Below are 27322 nucleotides of genomic sequence, written 5' to 3' on the forward strand. Positions count from 1 at the left end.
TTCTAGAGCTCTGTCCATCTGAAAAATAGGAGTTTGTGCATTTGTGTGTGTGTATAGAGAAATTGTCTGTGTGTGTAGTACTTTTATTGTAAAATCTTCGATATTCTGTGTCTTTTTTTTTTTCATCTTTACAGTTTCATATCCACTGTCTTAAAGACAGTCTACTGAGTAATTGTAATTTGTTTCCTCTTTACCATTAGACCACTCAAAAAGCACTAGTGATATGCAAATGAAGGAAACAATAATAGAATAAATTTAAAAATATAATTTCATATATATTTTTATATACTTTTAAATATAGTTAGTATTTTTGGGGGGTCTATGTGTGTGTTACTTATTCTGTGGTATTCCATCTGTTTTGTTTTGTAAAAAAATATGTCTATCTCTATTAGATAGATATGCTTCAACTAAAAATGAATAATGAATTTTTTCCTTTTTTTATTTTATTTATGTCTTTACATTAAGCTTGCATTTCCAATTTCCATACAAATACATGCCAGTCACTTCCAGATTGCTTCCTTCCATCCTCATATTCTTGGGAAATTGAATTTTCTGGTTTTCTGAAACATATCAGAATTACTTAGGTTTTTTCATAGGGATTAGAAAAAGTCCTTGTCTACAGATTTGTGACATTGCTAAAACATCCTTTCACTGCCTGCACAGGCTGGGGTAGACAGTATTAACCAACACAGCTCATTTCTTTGAGTTTGCACAGTTTGGAAGTTGCTTCAGCTAGGAGCTGGCTCTGCTGACTGCCATCCACTGGTTATGGCAGAGAGGAGAGGATTTTCTGGCATGTGATGCTACCAATTTTCACTTGTTGCTGGTACCAGCACCTGTGCAAGTGACTGTTCCTCCATTGCACCACAGCATGGTGGTGTAAAATCCTAGACACTGCTCTCACCTTAGAGGTGATGAAGGTGAGTGGGGATAGGGTTCTGTCCCTCTCTCTGATAGTTCCATGTGGGATACTCTATATTCCTTCCAGATCTGGCAGCAAAGAGTGACTCATCATCCTGCAGTGTAGTTGCTGATTTTATGTGCACTGTGCTCAGCACTGGTCAGCATCTCAAATCCTGCATCCAGTTCTGGGGCCCCTCACTGCTAGAAGGATGTTGAACTGGAGTGTATCCAGAGAAGGGCAATGGAGCTGGTGAAGGGTATGGACTGTAAATCTTGTGAGGAGTGGTTGAGGGAGCTGAGGTTCTTTAGCCTGGAAAAAAGGGAAGAGCTTACCACTCTTTGCAACTTCTTGAAAGGAGGTTGTAGCTAGGTGGGTGTCAGTCTCTTATCCCAAGTAACAAGTGATAGGACAACATGAAATGGCCTCAAATTGCACCAGAGGAGGTTTAGATTGGACATGAAGAAATGTTGCTTCACTGAAATTGTTAACAGGTGTTGGAAATGCCCAGAAAAGTGATGGAATCCCCATCCCTGGAGGTATTTAAAAGATGTGTAGATATGACACTTGGGGTTTAGTGGAGGATTTGGCAGTGCTAGGTTACAGGGTGATTGATTTTAAATGTCTTTTTCAACCTAAATGATTCTGCAATTATACTATTCTATGATTCATTTAGACTTCTGGCAAAGACAGACCTACTACCCAAAGGCATAAAATATAATCAGTTGCTTAATTTCTAAAACAGATTTCCAAGAAATTTCCCAAAACCTTAATGTTTATTAATTTCTTAGCTCCAGTAGCTTTTACTTTAAGGTCAATATAGAATTAGCAGAAAAGGCTGTGAGAGAATCTAAGAATGATATTACTCTTCTGTGAATTAAGATTCCAAAAAAATGGGTAAACAGATGTTTTGTACGCTTCACTCAGTAGCAGGAGATTTTAACAAAAGTAGCTCAAAGGTGTCATCATCAAGAAAAAGCAATGGCCTTGTTGTTTGTGCTGTGTTTGATGCACCCCTGGACACTATAGATCTTCTGCTTTTATTCTGTTTCAGAGCAAATTTGTGATGTCAACCGTTGGCAATGTAATAATAATTTCATTTGGAGTATTATATGCAAATATATTCAAGCCATAAAATATACGACAGATGAAAAATCAATATTCCAATATGGTATTGATTTTATGTACCCAGAGGACCTGACTCTTAAATAGCTATACTAATTTGTCTAATAAAATCCTATTGGTGTCAAGATTTTGCTTCCTCTCCTAGGTGCAGAAAATCCTTTTGCTTTCAAGATCAAAATAGTTGTGCTAAAGAAAATAACCTATTATTTTGTCAGAAGTTCCCAGTTTTCTTCCTAGGAAAGGTAGAAGTTTATTCTCTTTTAAAGTCAAAGCTGTGGGAATATTTTACCATATGTATGGGAATGATGGACAGTCTAAATATTATAAAAATAAATTTTCAATAATCTGCAATTGAAGATATCCTAAAGTCTCTGCTGGTGATACCTTTCAGTTGCTCCACCACCTTTTTGTTTCAAGATATTTTGAATGTTACTATTGCAGAATCATTGCGATCAAAATAATTACTGTTTTTTAAGAGATCTCCTTTTCTTGTCTGAATTGCACTCTATAATGTATTATATTCGTGTTCCTGATTATAATGATCTTATAGGACTGACACCTATTTCACTTTGTGTTGGTGATTTTTGTCATTATTCTCATTGCCATTTTTATTGTTAGCATTTTATCATCCTATCATCTTCCTCATCATCATCATAATTTAAAATTTTGAAGGCACCTTATTGGACAAACAGATTAAGCAGTCCAGGAACTCCTGGGTTAGGTTCTCAGTATGTAATAATAAAATGTTATAGTAAAAAATTGTGGCAACTCAGACTTAGCCAAAATTAGAAAATATGTTGCTGAGCATAATTCAAAGACTCTATTATGGAAGTTTAATTTTTTGAAATCAGAATAACAAAATTTTTTAAGCTGTACTTTTTACCATTGAAGTAAACAGTTTTACACAACTCATGTGCTACAATTCTAGCTTTCAACATGAATAGATTCAACATATAAAGCATTACAATTTTATGGATATACATCATTATAATATGCCCTGCAGTACCTGTAAGAAACTGTATCAAATAAACCGTATATTTTAGGTTCTTTCAAACCTAATTATTAATGAATTTACTGTCTGTTTTAAACTAGGGTCAAAAAGATAAGTATATCTCTCTAAATTGAAAGCAAGATTTGCTTCACATATCTTGTGGCTTAATAAAACTGGGAGGGAGTTTAATATATCCAGTGTACATTATTGCTCCTCTGCTATACTTACATACAAATTGAATTTAAATAATGTTGTTTTTGGGGTTTTTTTTTAGTCCAGTTAACAAAACTACTGCTTTCATGATGTTTGTTTGAACTTTGTTCATTGCTTGTTAATTCCACAGAATGAATGAATGCTAAGAGAATTATTTTCTATGGAATTATAACATTTTACTATGTTAGTTCCAAAGAGTAAAGCTTTATAATTTTTTTTGGGGTTTTTTTTTTTTTCTGTACAATACTTAATCGTTGGAAGCAAAGCACTGTTATGTGTATGTTAAAATAAAGCACTGGCTACATTTCAGATGTATTATTAAGCTATTCTCTTAAGCATAAATTTAAATGCATCTATAATTTTGATATTTGTAGTTGTGCTTTTATGTCTCATCAGGAGCTACAACTATTGAAAAATATGATCTCAGAACAAACATATGGATTCAGGCTGGAGTCATGAATGGCAGGAGGCTTCAGTTTGGTGTTGCTGTCATCGATGACAAGCTGTTTGTCATTGGAGGCCGGGATGGTTTAAAAACATTAAACACTGTTGAATGTTACAATCCAAAGACCAAGGCCTGGACTGTGTTACCACCTATGTCAACACATAGACATGGCTTAGGTAAGAAAAAAATATTTTTTAAACTTGCCACATTTTTTTATCTATGTAACTTTTAATGGAAAACTCAATACTTTTAAGCTACTGTATCATTCTGAGCAGTAACAATAACTGGGCTTTACAATATTGTTGTTACAAGATGTAGAAAACTGAACTGTGCATTTTCCATTTTGCTTAAACCCCGTGGTGTGATAGAATTATTGAAAAGTCACCAAGAATAGAAATGAAAGACACTGTTATGACTTACTCTAGAAGGCAAGGATAACCCAGGATCTTGTTAACAGATCCCTTGGGGCAGTTAGACCACACTGAATAATTGGTGTTTGTAAATATATACATGTAGGGCTTATTTTAGAACTGTTTGGTTGCAATGGGAAGCAGGTATGTAGCCATTTTAGTTATTATTATCTGGTTATTATTATCTGCAATACAGCAATATATAATAAAGCATAAAAATAACATTTAATAAAATGCATATGGAAAAGAAAAAGAGAGAAAGAAAGGAGAAGAGTAGAAAGATATTACCGCCTGTGGATCAATGATTAAACTTGAGTGTTGCAGCTTAGGTGTGTATTGTTTGAAGTGATCACAGTCTTGATCCATTGGGAGTGGGGGAAGCCCACAAAACACAGAATTCAATGGATTTGAGTTTTGTACTGTCTTTTGCAACACTGTAGATCATGTTGATCCACACTGAAATGAGACTGGGGGTGCATTCAGGGGAAAGTGTTCAATGGTTTGTGACATGACAGCTGCCTCTCATGTCAGCACAGTTGAGCCACCAGAAGGGATGAATGCTCCCATGCCTATGTGTAAATGTCAATATTCCATGTGAATCTGATCTTCCAAGGAGGTAAGGTGGCTGGAGAGCAGGAGGGGGAATTTTGCAACTGAACCAGATTGTGTAAGGGAGGACACTGGCATGGTAAAAAAAACTACCCTGACTCCACAAGGTCTGCTTCTTATTGGCCTCCAGTAGTGGATGGTCACCCACTCTGATTTATGCAGACCAGAGGCTTCACCATCATCCACCCAAAAAATTCACCTCCTACCCCTCAGGGAGTGCAAACCCTGCCCCAACAAAGCACCCTATCACCTCCACAAATGGGCAAATGCTTGACCCATTAACCATTAACATCTCAGACTCTCACAGACGCGTGCAGGGATGAAAGCATTAAAAGTACTTGGTGAGGAGGTGAGGAGGATGGCAGATTTGCTCAAGTGACCTTGCAGCCAAGGAATGCCAAGGCCTGGAGAATAACAGTGTGGGAACCCTATATGTATATATATTATGCCTACTGCTGTTTATCTCTGTTTTGAGAAGTAAAATTTCTGTGTAGATATAACATAGGTGTTTGGAGGGGCTTATGTACCTGTTTTGGGAGAGAGATCAAAGCTCAGAGGTCATAAAAAGCTCAGAGGAGATTCCAGCACATTGGCAAACTGTGCATGCATTGGTGCTTGATAAATGGGTGCAAACAGCAGCCCAGCCACCTGCTAAGATTGGGCTGAGTTACTGTGTTCCTGCTTGTGTGTCTCTGCCTGGGCGTTGCTTTGGCATCCTCTGGTTAGGAAGGCAATAAGTAGGAAATAAATTTACTCTTTGCATTTCAGCAGTGGTTTTGTGGTTATTCTGGCTGCCTGCCTGTCTTGACTCATGCAACATGCTACACTATCCTGTCCATTCCCCTGTGCTTCAATCATCAAGTCCTTTATTGTACAATTGCATCAATACCTGACAAAATGACCATGCTTTTCTGCCCTTCACCCATATCATTGGACACTTGTAATATGCATATGTGCTGTTGCTGTTAAACAAGTCTTACAACAGAAAATAACAATGGGAATCTATATCAGATGGCATAATGTCACTGATTATCTCACAGATTTAAATATTTTTCCTAAGTTTAAATTTAATTGTAAATTAGAAAATATGTGAGAAAATACATTAATTACATGCAAAAATACATCATGTCTCTTCTGCCAGTGTTCCAGAATTTTATGGAATCAGTGCTGTTCCCCAGGGTGGTAAAAATGCATTGACTTTAGCTATAACTACAGGACAGTGGTTATACAACATTAGGGTATGCTTCATAGAGAAAATATTTGTTTCAGTGATGAAAGACACAAATCTATGATTGAAACCCCTTGGCGATCTGTTAAAAAATAATTCTGGATTAAAATTTTACAGATGCTTTTGGTCAACACATTTGAAAAATACAATTATAGTTAAGGTTGAGGAATACTGAGATTATGACTGGAGAAAAACTGGCATTTTTTCTATACTAGGAAAAAAAGGAACAAACTTGACCATTTGAGGGTTTTGGTGGTTTTTTTTTGCTTACTATAAAATAGCTTTAAAATGTTTATATTGAAGTGATTCAGGTTTTTGTAAACAACATGTAAAATGATTCAATTCCAATTTTTGGGAGGCATTAGAAAGGTGTTCTTTATTTGGAATTATCTAATCACATTATTATCTGTGAAGTTTAGTTAATAGAATTTAACTGACTTTTTAAATTTTAATTTTTTCTGGTATCCCATGAAGTTATTTTAGTAAATACCCTTTGTAATGGAAGTTACTCTGAAGTTATGCATCTTTTATTTGTTGTTTTATTTGTTTTCTAATCTATGTTATGTTATGTCCATGTAGTAATAATGCTAGAACAGTTTGCATTGGATTCTGTATACAGGATAGAAATAAACACCCATCCTTTGCATGGATGTCTTTTTGTTGACATAGCAAAGAAATTTTCAGATGTAACCCACTGTAAGTAAGGCCACAACCAGGTAATGCAATTCACTTTATCCTGTCTTCATATATAGAACCATGTGTGTAGAAGATGATTGATGTAGAAATGAGGAAATAAATGTTGACAGGCTGTTGGGGATTGAGTGTTTTTCTGTTACTGTGTCAATTGTAAGAATTTTTCCCATTATCATGCCAATGGAGCTGGCCGGGTTACTCCCAGGGTCCCTGATGGGTCCAGACAAAGGGGGTGGGTGGGGACGGCCCCCGGAGGGGCCTGTGAGGCTTCCGGGAGGGCACTCGCGTTTCCGGCGAGCTGGGAGGAGGACGCCTGGGATCGTTCAGCCACGCGGCCGAGCACAGCAGAGCCAGACCCTCTGCGATCACCTGCCCTGCATCTGCCCCGTTTCCAGCCTCCTGCCTCTGCGGACACAGCTGATCCCCCGGACACACACGGTGAGCGAGGAGCCGCCGCCCTCGGTGAGGGTGAGCCCGTTCCCGCCCGAGACCGGCGTGGCCGCTGCTGCCCCTCCCCCCTCCCTCCTGCCTTCGTTCCCGTCTGCCCTCTGGCAAATCCGGGCTCTGGACTAAGCACAGAGACAGCGTGCTTGCATCTAAAGGGACTGACACCGAGTTATCTATTTCGTTCTGTTAGCAATTTTAACTGTTATTGTTTTCTGTTTGTATAGTTAGATATATTAGTAAAAGAGCTGTTATTCCCACCCCCCCTTATCTCTGCCTCAGAGTCCTTGATTCAAACAATCGTAATACTTGGGGGAGGGGAGTGGAACCAAAGTCTCTATTCCAAAAAGGGAAACTTCTGCCCCTACTGGCAGACACCTGTCCTTTCAAACCAGGACACAGGCCTTGTAGTGAAAGTCCATAGTGCAGAAGTATATGTTAGGCAGTTTCAAAGCTGCCAATTGAAGATGAGCGAAAACTCTTTTAATGGCAGTGTTGGAAATAAGTGGTGCTAAAGTACAAAAAAGAAACAGCAGACTCTGGGATCCAAAACTATTATTTAAAGTAATAGTGATTCTAATATCCCTTTTGAGTAGTCCATAAAACAGAAGGGAATATGAAAGAGCAATAAGACACCAGAAAACTGGTGAAAAGCAAAAATGAAATATGGCAAAGGTGAAACCTGACAAACAGGAAGACCAAATCAAAATCCATATAGGAAAGGGAGGAAGAGACTGAAAGAACAAAGATGTGAAAAATGTAAAACAGATTGTTGTTTATTAATTCAGCAGTTTTATGAGGCAAATCTGTATCCACTTTTTCAATTTCTGTGCTCAACTTAATAGTCTACGTAGAAGAGGAAAGAAAAAGGAAATATAGAACCAATGACAGACTAATTATAATTTTAGATATCAAATCCAGTGGAACTGTGATTTTTTTAAAAAAACAAACTGAAAAGCTTAAAAAATTGGTACTTAGCGTGTCTTTAAAAATTAAGTGCCACAGTGAGAAAATTAGGCTTCCAGTATAATTAAGGGAGAACAGCAGTCTTTTCAGGCAGGTGTTCTAAATTGTCTTGTTCTTTCAATGAGCTATGTAAAAGGTGTCTAGGCTTCTATTTTAGGTTTTGACTTTGAAAATATACTGATCTCACTATCCATAGTCAAACACCTATTTGCAAGATGTTCAGTGTGGGAAGGAGGCTGACAGGTCATAGTTTTACCTTGTAAAATCCTGTACAGCTTAAAGTGGAGGCAAGTCAGATAGGATATAGGCCTAGGGTAGATAGAATTCATTCTATTTAATACTTTAAAAAGTATTAATTGATTCAAAATTAATGAAACGCTTTGCAAGTAATGTTTGTATTTTCAAAAGGAATCATTGCTTATCAAAATAGTTTTATGTTGTGTGAAGGCTTAGGGCAAAAAATGCAACTCCAAAATTTTAGAGATCTAAGAATTTGTGTAGGGTTCAGCTGCCTAAGAAGATATGTGTACAATGGGCTAGAGCAGCTGGGATGGCATAATCTGATTTCTGTGGGAAAAAAAGAAGTGTGGCATGTTTAGGATTAAATGATTTATGGTTTGGGAGCACTTACTGCTTCTCAAGGTATAACAAAAACTGTTGAGTAGACTGGAAACTGACAATCTGGTAATGCAAAAATAATTTAGATTCCAGTTGCACTGGCACTTTTTTAAAAAAAGCCAAAGATGTTGTATTGGGTATTTATGCCTGTATGTGTGTATGATTTGAGAGATGTCAAAAACATAGATTCTTTAAAAATTATTTAAGATATGAAATGAAACAAAAAAAAAAACAAAAACAAAAACAAAACCCAGTAAATTTTTAGGAACACTTCTATTTAAATAAAGCTAGCATAGTAATGAATTACATAATATCTTAAAGAGCTAGCAGCAGCATAGTAGCATCAATAGAACTGTTTAGTAATTATTGGTAGAATTATTCCTTCATAAAGCAATAAGTTGAAAAAAAATTCTGTATAATAACATATATAATAATATATATAAATATTGACATCAAGCAGATACTTTAAATCACATTGCTCTCCCTTGGTGAAGTAAATAAAGTAATTTCTAATAGTAAATTTGTAAAATTTAAATAGCTTTTAAAAACAAGCCTACAGTGCAATATCAGAAAAAGTATCAGATACTAGAAACCTTAATAGATCCATAATAGCAAAATCAGTATAGATTACGCTGAAACAAGTGAAGGAGACACACATGGGTAACACATATTTGATATTACAAATTTATAATGAACATTGAATATTGCAGTCAAATTATGTGTATTAAAGATGCATTTTATGAAATGGATGTGGAAATCAATCACCTCTACTTTATTTTATGCCAAATAAATTTTGTTATGAAACAAAGCCTTTGAAGAATGACTGCTACCAACAGATTTTTAAAACCCTTCCACCAGGAAAACATAGGTTGTAGTATTCATGAGCAGAGTAGATCGGATACACAGCAAAGAACCAAAACTGTTAACTGTACAAGTTGGCTGAGTTTTGCCTCTTACATGAAACATAATATAACATTGATTATTGCTTACTCAACACCAAAAATTTAATGATGAATGATACCTCTCTTTAGACCTAGTTTGAAAGACAATTTTGAAGTCAGTGAGAGCTGAAATTTTATCTTCCCTTTTAAAAACTTTTGCGGTGGCAGTTAAGCAAGGAAGCTATTTTAGATAGTGCTTAAGACCCAATAAATACGTTTGTCTGTGGAGTTACAATCTGTCGGAAAGCAGGAAGAGAAGAAACCATTAAAATAGACTAGAAGAATAAAGAAAAGCTTGTTATAGCTTTAACACTCCAATTCATGGTAACTGTAACTGTAACTGTAAAATAAACTATAAAATCTGGAAGATAAAAGGCCTCTTTGTTCTTCTTTCTCCACCATCTTGCATGATAGCTTCTTCTTTTTTGTGTATCACCATTGCTGGCTGCTAAGGAGCCAAAATTGGTGAATTTACATCTTCCATTAACATACAGCAAAAAATAAGTAGGATTTTATTCCTAGGTCTGGATTTATTTTTTTTTTAATTAATTTAACAATGTAATAAATCCAAATTTTTTGTATGTTTTCTGTATGAAAAGAAGCCACTCTGTGGAAATTAAAAAGTACAGAGCTGCAGAGACAGATGCATGAGAATCTGAGATCCCATGCTGGATATAAGGGCGTTTATGAATCTCGAGGCCAGAGAAAAAGGGCAGGAGAAGAGTTCAGTAAAACAAAGATACTTTAATTAGCATTGAAACCAACAGATTAAGTCATACCCTATTAGTATGATAAAACTGTAATTATTTATGACTAATTAATCTCCCAATATTGTGGAGCAACTATTTATAAATAAAAGAATTCTTGAATGATATAATAATATTTTTGCATAATATTTGTTACATTGCCAAGAAGCTTGATAAAGGAAATTTTCCCAGATGCTAGTTTGTTAGAGAATGCAGACAACTGAAAATATCATAGCATTTCATGGTATCACATATATGATATGACCAAATTCTACCAAGCTGGGCAGTGATACTCCAGATTTACAGAGCATGGTGCCATAGTGTGGAATATAATTTTGATCAGTAGTGGTCAGCTGAGAAAGATTCATGTCCCATAAAAGTTCAGCTTGAGATCCTATTGTAAATATATTTTTCTGCAATGGTAGATCTTTCTGGGTACATCAGAATCTCATGAAAGCAATGTTATAGTTAAGGTGGACGTTCTCCATCTTTATATAGTGATTTCTGTGCCCAGAAAACCCCACAACCCATTGTCTCCCAAAAAGCCCAACAAACAAAACCACCCAAACCTATCACCATCTATTATTAGCATTGAGTGGAAGAGTTCTGCAACAGACTGGCTTACCACAGCACAGCAATGTTGTGGTACAGATGCATTTTTTACCCCAGAAGGAGATTGGTTTGAGATTCTTTCTTTTAGACAACATTGACTAGTTCTTCTGTGTGATTATTGTTATTTTTCCATGTGAAATCTCAAGAAAAAGATGCCATTCTGATTACTTTCACTGTGTGTTGCAATATGGCCTGATGGTTTTAAAGCATTTTCTCTGCAATATTGATTTCCATGTATATGAGATTACTGCTTTGGATTTTTCTCCTAATCATGGGGAACATTAGAGAGATTTTTAATTTTTTTTCCTGAGCATTAAGTACCTTTTCTTTGTACTTTGCACCTTTTACTAAATAGTATATCATGACCCAATTCACTAAAGGGTTACAAATCATAACAGCAACACTTGCAATAATTTCTGAGTCATGATCTCAGGGTAATGGTGTGGCAGAATTGAGAACTTAGTGTCTTATCTACAAAACTGAATGTAAATAAAGTCAGGCAGATCTTTGCTTTTATAAGTTTGAATTGTATTAGCAAGTTAGTGTAATATCTTCTGGCCCATGAGGGCAGTGATATTGCTATAATTCCTTAAATCTTGATACTTACTTGTGAATTTACATAGGAGTAGGTATTTTCAACACTGAGTCAGTGAATATTCAATAAGAAAGGAAGGTCAGGTCCAATTCTCCAATTAGTGACACACTAAATTCCAAGATTAGCCTATGGCAGTCATATATGAAGCATCCAAAGAACACTATTTGTATTTCCCATTCAGTTAATATTATGGATTTCAGAACTAAATACGTGATTTAATTCATGATGCATAATTTAAAGGAAATTAGACTTTACTTTTTTGATACCACTATTATAGAAGAAAAGTGGTTTAATAATTAAAGAGGGAAATAACAGAATAAGAAGAAATAGCAATAATACTTGCAATTAATAAAAATCTAATAAATATGATTCTGTGGGTGTGGGTGAGAAAGGAGATTGCTAAAAATGTTCTTCTACCTGGACAGTAAATAAATGAAGAGAGTAAAAGGGTAGAATAAAATCTGGATGTTGTTTGATCAAGCTTTGTACTCAGATAATAAACCACTGATTTGTCTTCTGTTGTCTGTTGTCTTCTTGAAAGGTAATGTTCTTATTTAAAGTAAAAGTTGCTGGATACAAGTGTATCCTTGCCAAAAATTTCATGTCTCTACAAATGTCAATATGTAGAGACTACAGTAAAGCTAGCACCACAGATAAGTTTTTTCTTTGGCATTTTGTATAAAAATATCTGTATTAAACTATATTTACAATTATTTTTTTTAATGCACTTTTTATTTCACTCTGTAAAATTAGGTCTAACAGGCAGATAAGGAGCTGCAGAATTAAAAGTATTATAGGCAGTGCTCCTTTTTTTTTTTTTGCAACATTACAGAAAAGCAATTTAAAATCCCATTCCAGTCTTCAAGTATAAATAATTGGAACTGTACAGATCAAGCACCTAATTAGGCATAATAGGGTTTTTGCTGCATAGCTTTGTGAAGGCAATCAAAAGGAAAATGCCTGCCATTGCAAACTGGACTATTAATTTTTTAGATCTCATTTAGTTTAGAAAGAATACTGTTTGCTTTTATAAATTCCTAAGACAAAACGCTTAGAATAATTATTTTCCAGGAACTTCTTTTGTTCAGGAAAACATTAAGGTTTCTCTGCACTGTACCTACTGCACTTAACTGCTTAAGATACTGCTGAAAATATATCTCCTCTTAAGAAAACAAGTTGCTTCCTTTCTTCAAATTGATGTTCATAGCTGGTTCAGCTCTCCAGCTGAGTTAGAGAACTAGGAAAGCCAAAATGTTCAGAGTGTCAGGTAAATGAAAGTAATTAATCAAAAGATGGGTAGAACAAATTACTCAGAATTATTATTTTCTACAAATTAAAAAAGTAAGCTCTGATTCTGCCAATTTCTAGTTTTTTGTTCAGATAAATAACTACTTAGGTTATTTAATGTCATTCTCTTAGAGTGAAACACTCCCTTTCTGAATGTATTATTACATTTGTCAGAAAAGAGCAAAGTACTAGTGGCACATGAAAAATTAATTCCAAGAGAATTTTTTTTCTTTTTTTTTGCCCTTTAAACTAGTTTTGCCAAATTGTTGAAGATGACATATAGGAGGAAAATATATGAGGGCCTTCTGTCCTTTCTCTTCTCTTAGTAAACTCTCCTAAAAGAGCTAAGAGCATTTTTCAGAATTCTCTACAATTTGTTTAATGACAAATAAGGGCTCAAGTTTCAGCTGGAAATAATTATTTTCATATTTAGAAAAAGGAAAAACTCATTCATGTAGATATTTTATAACATCTACCTTCTAAGTGTAAATCTAGGTGGATGTTTATTATCTTGTGGACATAGTCAACAGAAAACAAAATATGTTCTCTGACATCAGTTTACTCTAGGTTACATAATGAACATGAAAACCTGTCTCATGAAGTTGAAATAAACTCTGATCTTCTAACACACTGTTCAGTATCTTCACTACAAAAGGATGAAAAATCTTATCTCAAGAGACCAAGCAGAAATTAGCTGCATCATTTAAAAAAAAAAATGAAAGGTATATAGAGTTCAGTACCTTTGCTCTTTAAGGAGGAGGAATTCTACAGCGTGTTAATAGGATTGGAACTCTGACATTTTAACACAGACTACTTACAGTGAATTTAATTTTTTTCTTCTATTAAAACAAATGACCTGGAACATTCAGAAAAGAAAATAGTCTTGCTTCATCAATTTTACTGGAAAATATTTTGCTTTGTGATCTTGGAGAATGTGTCCCTTGAGATTTTGATTGTGGTGTTGCCATTTGCTGTTGTCATGGACTGTCCAGTAATTTCAGTCAGAGAAGAGGTGTACTGCAATCCATCCTGTGTGATAAGGAGGTTACAAGCAACACCTTTGGGATTACCCTTTAGTCTATTTGTGTGATACAAAAATCACCTAGAAATCCTGGCACATAAGCTTGGAATGAATTCAAATGCTTGAATTCAATCCTTGGTTATTGAATTCTTCATATAAGATACATATAAGTCTCTCTAATATAAAATGTTCATTTATATACTTGGGCAAGATGATTACTACTCATTAGAATATTTTGAAATATATATTCCAAGCACTGCCTCATGGGCAAAGAAAATACTTATGTGTAGCTTAGAATGTTGCAATACTTATGTGTAGCTTAGAATGTTGCCAACCTGGCTTTTTAGAAAACATGAGTCAAATGTGGGGCTTCATAGACACGTGGGTCTAAACACAGCTAACTGAGATGCAACCCAGCAGATGCCACAATTTGTGCAATTGCTTCCACAAAATGGCAAAAGAAGCTACTGAGGGAGTATATTTGTTTCTACAATGGGGAAAAAGTCAGCAGTAACTATACATCTCACAGTGTTCTATCTGCATTGTGTGAACTCAGAAAAGTTCTCATGAAAACTGAGAAGCCATTGATGACTATTTTCTGTAAAAAGCTCAGTTACTTAATATTATTTTTCTCTCTTTGTAACAAGAAATGCAAAGAGAAAGTAACATTATATTAATGCAATGAGCTTATCAGTTTTCATTGTCATTAAAAAATCCATGAAAATGCAGGAAGAATGGTATTTTGATTAAGGGGAAATCAAATTTCCTACAAAAACTGAATTAAATAATTGTAATGGCTTAATTTCCAGCAGGAAATACATGAGAATAAAACTCAACTACGAAGGACTTGCAAAAAAATAAATACTGAATGAGATAAAAAGTGTAATTGAGGAAAACTCTTCATATCCTAGTGAAAGCGCAAATGAATTAGCTGAGGAAGTAAAATCTGGAAATTTTAAAACAGATGAGATGTGTTTTTATGTGTATCATAGGTTCCTTGTGAAATTCACTGCATAACTATGCAACACTGTTTATGTTTGAAGGTGAAGGTTTGTGTGTTTGTCTAGACACCAATTATGTGTACATGCATGTGCATAGAAATGTTTATCCCCCTTAACTTTCTTTGATTGTGATTCATTTTTATCCGCAAAAGAACTTAATTTTCGATTTAACTTTGCATTTAATGAAGAGTATATAGATGAAAAGCTAAGGAGAACCATGTTTTTATTAAAAAATCATAGTAAATAATGTTTTTACAATGTAACCCTCTTTGTTCAAATTTTATTTGAAATTTTGTTAAAAATATTGCATACTATAGTAAATAAAAAATCACCCCCAAACTACATATATTAGCATATAACCCCTAATTTTTATGTGACCACTGACACATCTTCCCATATGTTGTTGCTGGTTGTGTTCTGAGATAATATATTGAGCAATATGGATCATGATTCAATTTAATATCCACTTAAATATTCTGGGAAAATGTGATTTAATGGAAAGAATTCTAGGCAATGCAATGAAAACAATTGGAGAATGAGAATAGAAACCTTAATTTGGAGGAAATTTTTTCTAAGAGTTAATAGGGGGTTTTGAATTATTTTCTTTTTTAAATTAAAAAGTATTGACAAACAAAAACCAACAACCAAAGTGCGGGAACACTTTCTGTGAACACTGAGATAAAACATATACAAACTCATTGATAAATATAGTTTTTAAGTAAAATAACGTCTTAATGTATTACTTTTCTGAAATAGAGTATAACATTCCTACACATAAAATGGAAACTTCACATTGTTTAAAATTAAAGATAGACTTTGCTGCAAGAAAAAACAAAGCCATTCTCTGAAACTTTAATGATCTCTTGTTTTCTGACTTTTTGATCAATTCAAATCTTGTGAAATGGAGTGAGGAAAACAAAAGACATTGGCTTAGAAATAGGACAGTATTTAGCCTGAGATTTTTCAGAGCAATGTTCATTTGGGATCATGGATTCATAGAATGGAATTACTGAGCTCAGTCTTGTAACAAATGGTGCTTAGCTGTCACTTATCTTCCAAAGCCTTCTAATCTTAACTGAAGAGACTGTGAGAGAGAATTCATCAATTCTTTGACTGGGTCATTCAAACCTCTCATAGTTAAAAATTTTTTATTGAAATATTTTTAACTTCAGTTTTCACACATTACATTTTATTTCATTTTTCTTTAGTAGATAAAAGTGTCCTCATATATCCAACAGTAATTTTTGTGAAGGTGTGTAGTTTTGTTTTTATTTTTTTAATAGACTAAAACTGAGGAAGCAGCTTAAATTTCTCAGTCTAATTATATGCTCAAGCATTCAAATGTGTTTTTTGATTTCTGTACCAGTCCATCAATCTTCCTGCTACTGAAAAATTGTGTATTTTCTTCTATGTGATTGACAAAAATGGTGAAAAAGCTCACTTCAACCTCTGTAGAAGCAATTACATTCAATGACATCCCCCCTTAGGTTGACAATAATCAGAGATCTATCTACCAGGTATCCAGTCCTTAATTTATTATGTGGTTTACTGCTATTCTAAAAAGCTAATTCATGATCAGAATATTATGAGATACTAAAAAGAATAGAGAAATTTAAGAGCATCATATCACTAGCAGGTTATTCTCTGAAGCAAGCACTCTTCTTAAGAAATGAAAATCAGTTTGTTTGACAAAAACTGTTTTTCCTAGATCCATGTGGCGTGGCATTAATTTTATTCCTGTTTGTTAATTCTTAATTGATCAAATCTCAAATTGGTACTTCCATTTTAATTTTGAATAGATAAGTTCATGTGTTGGTTATGCTTTGGAAAACACAAAAATTTGTTGGTTGTGTTTTTTAATTTTTGCTACTGATAGAAGAAACATACTTTTATCTTCTCTCACTTTCTCCTCCATTTTAGGAGTTACAGTGCTGGAAGGGCCTATTTATGCAGTGGGAGGACATGATGGTTGGAGCTATTTGAACACAGTTGAGAGGTGGGACCCTCAAAGTCAGCAGTGGACATTTGTGGCAAGTATGTCAATTGCCAGAAGCACTGTTGGAGTAGCAGCATTAAATGGCAAGTGAGTAGGGTATGCTTACACAATTGAAACACTTCTTTTGGAAAAGAATGAAGCTTAATTGTCATTGCTTTCCCTTTTAAGTTGCAGTGGCACTGAAATGTTCTGGAGTAGATCAAACATTCAAAGCTGCTTTAATAGCCCTGTTATTTTACAAGAAACTGGTTTCAATGGTGCATAAGTCATGCAGCAGACTAGCAGAAGCAACATCTAGACAAATAACCCTGGAAATATTGATCTAAAGTAATGAAGAACTGCATATTATTATGCATATATATTTCAGCTTTGTGTCTTTTTGCACAGCTGACCATATATTTAATGTTTCCTATTTAATAGATACTCAAATGAATTTTGCATGACTTATATCAAACACTTTTAAATTGAAAGAGATTTTATCTGTGTCTCAGAAAGGTGGGATGGGCAGCACTGAAAATCAAAAAGCACTGCAACAAGTAGAAATATGCCATACATTTTTATTATTTTTATCCAAGTAACAATCTTTAAAAATATCCAATGTTCCAAGAAATGCAACTTGTAAACAATTGTAAGGACCTTTCATCTTCCTGGTGCCATTCTTGCTACATTGCTGTTCCACACAACTGACATGTGTTGCATTCCTCAGGACATTGGAAATGGATATCTCATTGATAAATATGATGTTGGATTTAACATTCAGCAAAGGAAAAAATATTTTAGTATGGAAGTTTTGAGGATTTTTTCCTTGGTTATTCATTATGATTTCTTTCTTCTGTAGTGAATTAAATAAGTAAATAAATGAAATGCATTAGATGGTCTTTGAAGTGAGAGAGTTACAAACTATTCTATGTGTGTATCTCACACTGCTTTGGGCACTTTATATAAAATGGATACTGGATGCTAAATATTTAAAATGTGAGTTCTTAAAAGACTTGAAAAAGTATAGCCCCTTCCTTTGTGTTTTAAGTGGGAAAGTATTCTATTTGTGATCTTCCATTGCCCTATGGTTGGTTTATAATTTTAAGCAGAAAAAATAAAACTGTATTTTTCTATCAGCTTATGATGGAAAGAAAATAAAAAACCTAAAGCTTTTGTATTCTGATCTCATCAGGCTCTGAGTGAAGTGATTCATTTGTAAGTAACCTCTTGATATTTCCCAATGTATTGAAGTGTATCTGAAGCTCACTTGTATTGACCATGCAAGTAAACTAACAATTATTTTGCTGCTCAAACAAATTGAAAACCTTACAATCTGAATTTGGCAAAGCAGTGTGCACAGAAATGAATGTTATTTCACTGAAATACATTTCTAAACCTAAACTGAAATCCTTATCTCAACTTCTTTCCTAAAACATGAAAAAGATTGTGTCAACCTGTGCATCATAATCTAAATTGAAAAGTATTTAACCATTGAAGCAATAAAATTCTACTGAATTTCTCAGAAATTCAGAAAAATAACTATCTGACGTTGTTTTGGTTTTTGGTTTTTTGGGGTTTTTTTTTTTTGTTTGTTTGTTTGGTTTTGGTTTTTTGTTTTGTTTGTTTGTTTAAATTCAAGCTTAGTTCATTTGACAGGATTCTTTCTATAATCATGTTGCCTTATTACATTTTGAAGTTGTGACACTCTTTCACCCAGGACGGCTTAATGGAGTGTCTTCATCTCTCCACACAAAGGTCACCTGGTTGTTACCTCCAGATTTCCCAGAGTAATAGGATACAATAGTTAATATTCTTCAACGAGGCAATATTAATTTTCTTAAATATCCTGGTTGTCAGGAGAGCTAGAGCAACTAATATAAGATAAAGGTGGTTTTCTAGATAAAAGAAGGACACATGACAAATTTATTTTACCAGAATTTTAGCATAACAATTTATCTGGTGCTACATATGAAACAAATAGTAAAGATGAAAAAAAAAAGGTGAATATTACAGGGATTTGAAGAAGAAAAGGACTGTATGCAATCACTAGGATGTCACAGTTACCCCTGGAATTCTATAATGATCAGTCCTGGGTTAAAAGAGTATGATAGCAAGTGCATCAGTTAAATTACCAGACCATTCAAAGGGGCACCAAAGTGAACAATATCATATGGTTCATGTTGGACACATGATTATAGAAGTATTTGGATGACCTTAAGAAGCAACACAAATAGAATATTTAGTAGTTCATGTGTGAATTAACATGCCTTGTACTCGAAGAAAATTAATGTTAAGAAGTAAAAGAAGAGGTGAAAAACCTCTGTATGTTGTTAGCACAGAAGAACAGCAGAAGAAATCTGGTGGGGGGGAAGGAAATGCCATTGAAAGACATGAGGTTTTATATATATTTTATGTATGTTTTATATAAAGTTTTGGAAATATTTATGTTGTGCTACTGTGTGGAATTCTGGTCATCCATACTGGATGAAGTTCAAGTGAAATTGCAAAGGCCGTATTATTTGTACCAGGACTACTAAGAATGCATGTCATACCAAAGAAAAACAACAAAACTGATACAGTTAGCAAAGAAACAGCTGGGAAAATAGAGGTTAAATAAAAGTAATACAGAGACAATAAGACTGCATCCACAAAACTTTCATCAGGTTCTAAATGCCTGTTTATTGGATCATATAAGGGATAATATTATATGTTTTTATGCAACACCAAAGGAACCTGAGAATTTTCCTTTTCAGTAATACTTCTGTTTTTCCAAGTCAACAATAGGTTCTGGGTACCACTAACAGTGGGTGCTGAGGCTTTGGAGATTCCATCTCCTTCATCTTCATGTGTTTCTCACAGTCAAACAGCAATGCTGGAGTGGAGTGTGTTATCCTTATTATATATTAAAATAATTTATTTTTAACTTGATGTCTTTATCAATTTTTAGCATATTTAGGTAGGTGTTTTAGGACTTGTCAGGACTGTAGAATTTCCTGGGATCAAATATGGTCAGTACTTCCTTCTGATATGAAGACAGCATAATCCTTTCTGCCTTTTACTGTTAACAACTGTGTAGCACAGGCTGTAAGAGAAGAAGTGTGTGAACATCCTCAGATCAGCAATAGATATGGGTGTTAAAATACTAAATATGGGATGGAGATCTACACTATGAAAAAACTGGTAGAGGATGGTGTTTTTATATGCAGCTAATGAGTAAGAAGTTGGAATGATTTATTTGAATCTTCTTTGGGGCTAACATAAGTGGTGTATAACTAGTGTGCAATTCATACTACATAAAACTAGCATTCTACAGTTGTATTGTGTTGTCAGCAGATAGTGCTGATATTATCATTCTGCAGTATGAATTAGAAGCACCAAGAAATCAAGAGTGTGAAAAAGTCTATCTTTTCCAGAAACTGTTTAAAATTATCACTTATCTATTTCAGGCTTTTCTTAATTTCTTAAACTCAAGAAGAAAAAAAAAAATCTAGCTGATACCTTTAATCCAATAAATATTAATCCTTTCATTAACTTAAAATATAAATGCCTCCAAATTTATAGGTAATACCACAGCTATTTATTAGCCTTCTATCAAAAAACCCTCTAATATATGAACCACCCATTCGCTAAGAACACTAAACCTTTAAACTAATTCAATATAATTTTTGAGTGTATTTTATGCTAATAATGTAACTCTAAATGAAAGTGAAATTTAGTTTATACATTTTCATCAGAATTACATACTCCTCAAAGACATTCTCTATATCATAGAGATTTATGTTATTCTAAACATTTTTGTGACCCTACCGTAACTGAAATTTTTCTGTATTACTCTATTATATGTCCAAAAGGCTGCATTACAAAAAATATTCCTTAATTTCTACTGGTATGTTCAAAATTATCAATATTTTTTGAAGCAACTGTAGCTTTCATGGCAGAAAGTGTGGCCCTTTAGCCTGGATTCTTTTAGCCAGTATCAGTAAATCTGTGTTACGAAAGGATAAAATACTCAGCTGTTGATACAATCCACAGGCTGACTTTAAATGGTAGAGCATCACAGCAGTGCCTGAAGTGTCAGAAATGACTTTGACACACAGTGACAAGCAGTTCAATTTCATGCTAACATCTTGTGGAGTCATGGAGAAGGAGTCCAGCTCTTTATTGATTGCCACATCCTCAAATATGTGCTGCAGTGAACTTGCTGATGTTGTTTTTATTAAACACACACATATACCAACATTGTTGGTATATGATAGATGACAGAAAGTGAGGAATTGTTTGATCTTAACTTTTAGAAATACGGCTGTGTAAGTAATCTTTTAAATAATATTTTACTTTTATTTGAGGGGAAAAAAATAGGTTTTATAAGTATTTAATGTCTCTGAAGGAAAGTAAAAGAGCATGGAGAAATGCTGCAAGAGATTATTCCCCACCATTATCCACCTGACCACTTATCATTTGTTGTCACAGGCAAAATAGACTTGACTTGGGGAAAATGAATGCAATTTATTAGTAATAAAGATAGATTCTGGCTAGTGAAAAGCAACCCCAAACTTTAAAAAGCCACCTTTCTTTCCCGCTTTCCCAGGCTCAATTGATGTTTTGTATAACCTTACAGCCCCACTGTTGACTGATGCAGGGGGATGGGAAATGGGGTCAGGCCATAATTGCTTTTTCTCTGCCACTCTTTCCTCACACATTTCCCTTGCTCCATCATGGGCTGTCCATGGGCTGCAGTCCTGTGGGAGATAACCTCCTACTCCAATGTGGTTTCCTCCATTGGCTGCTGTGCCTGTGCCTGTGCCAGGTGATTATCCTAAGCAGGAAAATGCAATGCCAATACTACAGGCAAGATACATGAGCTGACCCAGAGGTATTTTCTTTTACAGCAACAAACCCCTAAGCATAGATCCTCTAAATCAAATCCAGCTTTTAAAATTAGAGTTGTTTGGCAAGCCTCATCTCTCTCCATCAAATGTGTTTCTGTCCTTTTTCCTGTTTGCCTTAGACACTAATATTTTTTGCATATTTTTGTTAAAAGGCAGTCCAACTAAAAAACAGTGCTTTTCTTGTTGTGGCCTTTAAGTAATTATTTATTATCAATTGGTAATGAAGCATTTTGTCTTACTTAACTGTAACAGAGAGAATTTAGATCAGATTTCACATTCTATCAATTCTGCTGAAGTACTGATAGAATATACTAATTCTTATTCTTTAAAAATTCATTTCTATATACATATTTATTAGTTTTCCTTTCACATCCATGCAAATTAATTTGTTGCATTTTAAATTTTACTAGTTAGATAGAGAGACTTTATTAACTCGGTGGCTTTAGAATTTTAAAATAGTTATTTATTTATTTATATTCAGTTACATTCATTCAGTTCCACCATTTTTGCAATAATTGGATTCATTTAGTAATGGATTTTCATAAATTGGGTTATTGTTTTGGCAGGGCTTTCCCAGCTATTCTCTATTTCATTTTGAATGGAAAATACAGAAAGCTAGTCAATAGAGATTTTGGCATATGCACAATGGAATGTTTTGTTTTCTGGTCATTTAATAAGAAATACTTGAAAGAAACTTGTGTTATTTAGATCAATATTATGCCTGCTGTAAATAGCAGTTGCTTTATTTTAGTATGGCCCATATGGCTATCATGCACTATTACAAAGTAACTATCAGAAAGTTTAGCCTCCTGAACCTTAATTTTAAAGAAAAATAGCAAAAATTCAAACCAAATCAGCGTGAGCACAAGAAAGGTTCTCAAAATCATCTTGTAGTTACTCACTCACCAGGAATATAATTGCTTTGGACTGACCTTGGATAGACAAAGGTTAATAATTCCACAAAGTCCTTAATAGTAGTTCAGTGTTTGGCACGAAAGAATATGTATTACATTCATATAACCACCTACAAAACTTGATTGTATGGCTGATTACAACCTCCTCCAGAAGTTCTGCTCCTTTGGCTTTCATGCATCATATAATAAACTATCTGTGGCATTTTCTCTTAGCAGAATCATTAAGGCTTATTACTAATTCAGTGTCCTGGTCTGGTCTTTTGTACTTTAGCACACTAATTCATATTTCCTGCATGGTGTCTCATACAGCTCAGTGAATGTACCATTTAATTCAGAGTGCATTATATTCTCTCTGAAGCAAGATTTAACTTGTTATTTTACATCCAGCCTGTAAAATAAGAGACTCTGTACACATTTACTTTTTTTTTCCTGTGAGGCTAGACTAGCCTAAAAAAGATACAAACTAGATAAATATATGCCACTCTTATAGGAAAACAGTGAAAAATCATGAAAATTTATTGCAAAGCCACTGTTTTTCCTACAGTCCAAGGCAGATGCAGATGCATATGCAGCTGGGATGTCTTCCTGTTTAGAAGCTAAGTTATTAGTAAGAGACACAGAAGATGTTTAAAACACTGCTAATCTGCAGGTGGGAACATGATGAGCCTATTTTCTCTCTCTATACTGTGACCAGAGTCCTAGATGCTTGGACCACATTTCTGTTTTGAATGTTTACTTCACACTTACATCTTTTAGTGTGTATGCCCCTACTCTGCCCTTCTCTTCATCCATTACCCATACAAAAAATTTTCAGCTGGCTGTTGTACAACTGGCATGACTGTAATTTGTGATAAGGTCTGTCATCCAGGTTTTGTAATAAGAAACCATTTGTCTGTATTACATTTTATTTCTGTAAGTTTTGTAATGAATGATGAATTCTATGCGGATATGCATATGATCTAGTATGGTGTGAATTAATTTGGACATGTATGTGCACTTCAGGCCAGACATACTTACTTAGTCCTAATACCTGACAGAAAAATGCAGTAATGTCACTCCATATATTTTAAGCTTTTACATGTAGTATCTGCACCAGTCTAGACAGGGGGAAGCAGTGTGAATAATGCCTACGAAAATTCACTGTCTATTTTTCAACTGAGCAGCTTCCACAATTAAGCACAGATTTTAAAAAAATCCAAAAAAGTCAGCAATCACTGTTTTCTTTCTTCTGGTCAGGACTGCAAAAGGTATTCATATCCAGTATTCTTGATTATGACTAAAGTTTGGCTTTTCATTATTATCTTTAGTGGGAGGTAAAGTATGAGAATCTGAACCTGTTTCAGATAGTACTTGGTGCCTATATGCTGGGATAGGAAGGAAACCCTTGTACAGTGCAGTTGGATCAGTCTAGAGATCCTCCCACACCAAATGTAGTCATTAACTTAGATTACACACATGGACATATACATTCCTGTGTTATATCATGTGTATTCACATAATTATTTCCACATATATTTAAATCTGGAAGAATATGTACATATACACATCTGACTGAAATTAAAGCAAGATAAATAATAATTTAATACTCAAATAAATAACTTTATGGGCAACATCCCATACAGCAGCTACCAAATAACTACTGTACTCAGCAGAATAGAACACCAAGCCATCTCCACACTTAATTTCCTATTTTTCCAGTTTGAAACTTAATTAACTTCTTGGGGTAAGATGAAATTTCTTTTGACTCAGTAGACCAGCTTCAGCTAAATCTTTTCATTATTGGTTGAATTTGTTCAACTGAGAAGGGTTTGTTCATTGTAAAAATCACAAGCTAAATGACCTAAGACTTTTATGCAAGTCATCCATATAATTGCAATGCACAGATAATTTTCACACTTCAGCAAAGACTAAGGAACTGCTCAATATTATTAAATAAAGGAAGTATTAATGCACTTAGTGTTTTTCAAGGCTGAAGTAACACTTCAAAATTTTGTGCCAAACTAATAAACAAGAAAGTATGCTCAAAACCACTATATTTTCTATCAGTGCCATTTTTTTCTCATACCTTTTGTTGCTTAAGATTTTCTTTGCTCTTATGCGTTATTGATGATTCACTTATTTCTTTACCTAATCCATTTGAACTAAGAAAATTGCTTTAATTGGCATACATAGTAACTGTCAGGTAAGGAGGAAAAAATGTTTCAAACTGCAAGCTTTCTGCTCACAATATTTTCATTAATTACAAGAAAATCTGTATATTAAGTATGATGTAGATATTTTGCATGATGCTAAAGTACAGCAGTCCTTTTTTTGTCAAAAAAGTTCATGCTGCCACATGTCTGCTTTCATCTATATCATCTACCTAGCCAAACCATATCTCAATTTTGCCTTAGGAAGTTATTAGCTATTAATGCATTTTGTGAAACTCTTTTGCAATAGGAAGAATAACAAACATACGTCAAAGACTAGCTTACCAGTTATCAGCCTTAGAGTTCATTTTGGTTAAAATTTTGTCTCTGTTCTTAGTGTATTTTACTCCAAATGTACTTTGACCTATAAATAGCTTTATAACTTAATTTGAATCTTGAAAAGTTATTTCAGATTATTTTATGACAATTTTTATGTTTCTGCTGTTTTATAAATATGATGTTTGATAACTTCTGGTTTAAATCAAGGTCTTTTTCTCAGAAAAAAATTATTCTGTGTCCCACTTTAGGGAGAATGAGCTATGTATTGAAATTATTCTTCCTCAATTGTGAAAACTACAAAAAGGTATAGATATTTTAAAATATTTTAGTCAAAATAATTATATAAAAGGATACTGAGTCAAAAAAAATGGAGCAATTAGACTTACAAAGAAAATTAGTATCATAAACATTATCTCAGTCTAACATGGATTCACTAAAGATTCTTATTGAATGACAGGTTCATTGAGTGTCTTTTAATAATAGAGCAAATAAAGGGCCTCATGCACATGCTGTAGTAAATTATTAATTTACGAAGACTATTTTGCCTTACTTACTTTATAGCCTGATAAAGCCAAGAATGTTTTTTAACTGGTGAAATTTGCATTGAGTCAATGATCTTGAAGAGAGAATGTAGCCCATATAATTCTGATTACAATTAAAATTGCTTGAAGCAAGTTCTTTCTATGAGGAAACTGAAATTTCCAGTGTAGGAAGTCAAACTTTTTCTTAACAATATCATCCATGCAAAGAGTGTTTTTCTCTCAATATTTTATGTCACAGAGTCAGAGAATGGCTTGGGTTGGAAGAGACCTCAAAGATCCTCTAGTTCCAACCCCCCTTTCATGGGCAGGAACACCAGCCATTAGATTGAGTTCTCAGGACTCCTATCTAATTTATCAGTAATTACTACTATTTAATTCCAGGAACTTACTCTATGACTATATTTTTTTCCATTTTTGAGGGGGTCAAATCTTATTTTTAATTTACTTCACTACTGCATTACAAATACATTAAATGACCTTCCAAATTCACCCACGGAAATAAGACTTCATTAATGCTTTCCATTCACAAAATTATTGTATTTTCAACTTTTGTCTGTGAACTCCATTGGCTTAACCAGTGCAGAATGGATAAATATCTCTTCTTTCATATAGTCTGCTTCCTAGGCCAAGTATGGACTGGTTCAGCAATACAGTATTCCAGAACAAAGGAAAATGATTACTGTCCCTCAGTCCTACCAAACAGATAGCTTTTGTGCCTGAGTAATTCTCTGCTGCTCTTTCAGACACACTGAAAGGCCAGAAGAGGGTACAAAAGGCCTAAGCAAAACCTGGATAAGGTCTTTGATGTTCACAGTGAAAGAATTTTGAAAGTGAAAACCTCATTAAGAAATGTGGCAAGGGCATGATTCAACTGATTTCACAGGCCATACCACCTCACATCAAAGGCAGTCTGGTCTTTTGAGGTTAGCTTGTCAAACTGAATTTAAAACCGGCTTTTCTGAGGAGTTATCAAAGGTTTGTAATGACAGAACTGAGATAAATGCTTTTGATCCAGCTGGTCATGATTTCTCCTAATGTTTCCTGCTTTAAAACCTCTGCTTCATTTTTCTGGCCAATAATACATATAGTTGTATATATATGAATGTTCAGGAATCTCTCTCCATCTTAGTAGAAGTTGTTACAAAACCCTGAAAAGACAGAAGAGGCTGAGCTTGGTCTAATTTCATATTTGTGCACAGTGCCTGAATCAGCTGAAATGTAGACCATTTAGGAATAGAAATCTATAATATCTCTGCAGGCAGAACTTTCACTATGGAGATAAAAGTGCTCAGTACTGCATGCTTTCTTTTCCTTGCTGATCTCTCTCTCTCTAAGCAGAGATAGATGAATATTTTTTATAATAATTCTAATTTTGATGGAATACATCATGAAGTTAATTCAGAGAAAGACATATTTTTCCCTGTAGAAATTTTATTAAGAACTTTCACCAGTCTAAACAAAGCTGAAAAAATTATTTAATTGGAAGTCATCTAATAAAATTGGAGACCCTAAGCTCTGAAAAAGAACTATACTATATAACTTTAAGTATTTCAAAAGTTTCAAGTAGCTGTACAGTATCCTGAATATTCAGTGCTTGTTGTTGACTTGTTCCCCAGTCATTTTGGGTCTTTGTGAACATGGATTTTGAAATTTGACTGAAGACTGGAAGCAATTTCTGACAGAATTGT

General features: G+C 34.2%; 1 protein-coding gene across 1 annotated transcript in view; it reads left to right on the forward strand.

Moving 5' to 3' along the window:
- The window catches only part of KLHL1 (kelch like family member 1), a 174380-nt gene that overhangs the window by 138469 nt on the left and 8589 nt on the right, over window positions 1-27322 (forward strand). The window contains exons 7-8 of the mRNA XM_079318031.1: window positions 3627-3851; window positions 16767-16929. Of these exons, the coding sequence (XP_079174157.1) occupies window positions 3627-3851; window positions 16767-16929 (388 nt within the window). The remainder of the gene's footprint in view (window positions 1-3626; window positions 3852-16766; window positions 16930-27322) is intronic.

The sequence above is a fragment of the Erithacus rubecula genome (assembly GCF_903797595.1).
Source record: "Erithacus rubecula genome assembly, chromosome: 1".
Taxonomy (NCBI): domain Eukaryota; kingdom Metazoa; phylum Chordata; class Aves; order Passeriformes; family Muscicapidae; genus Erithacus; species Erithacus rubecula.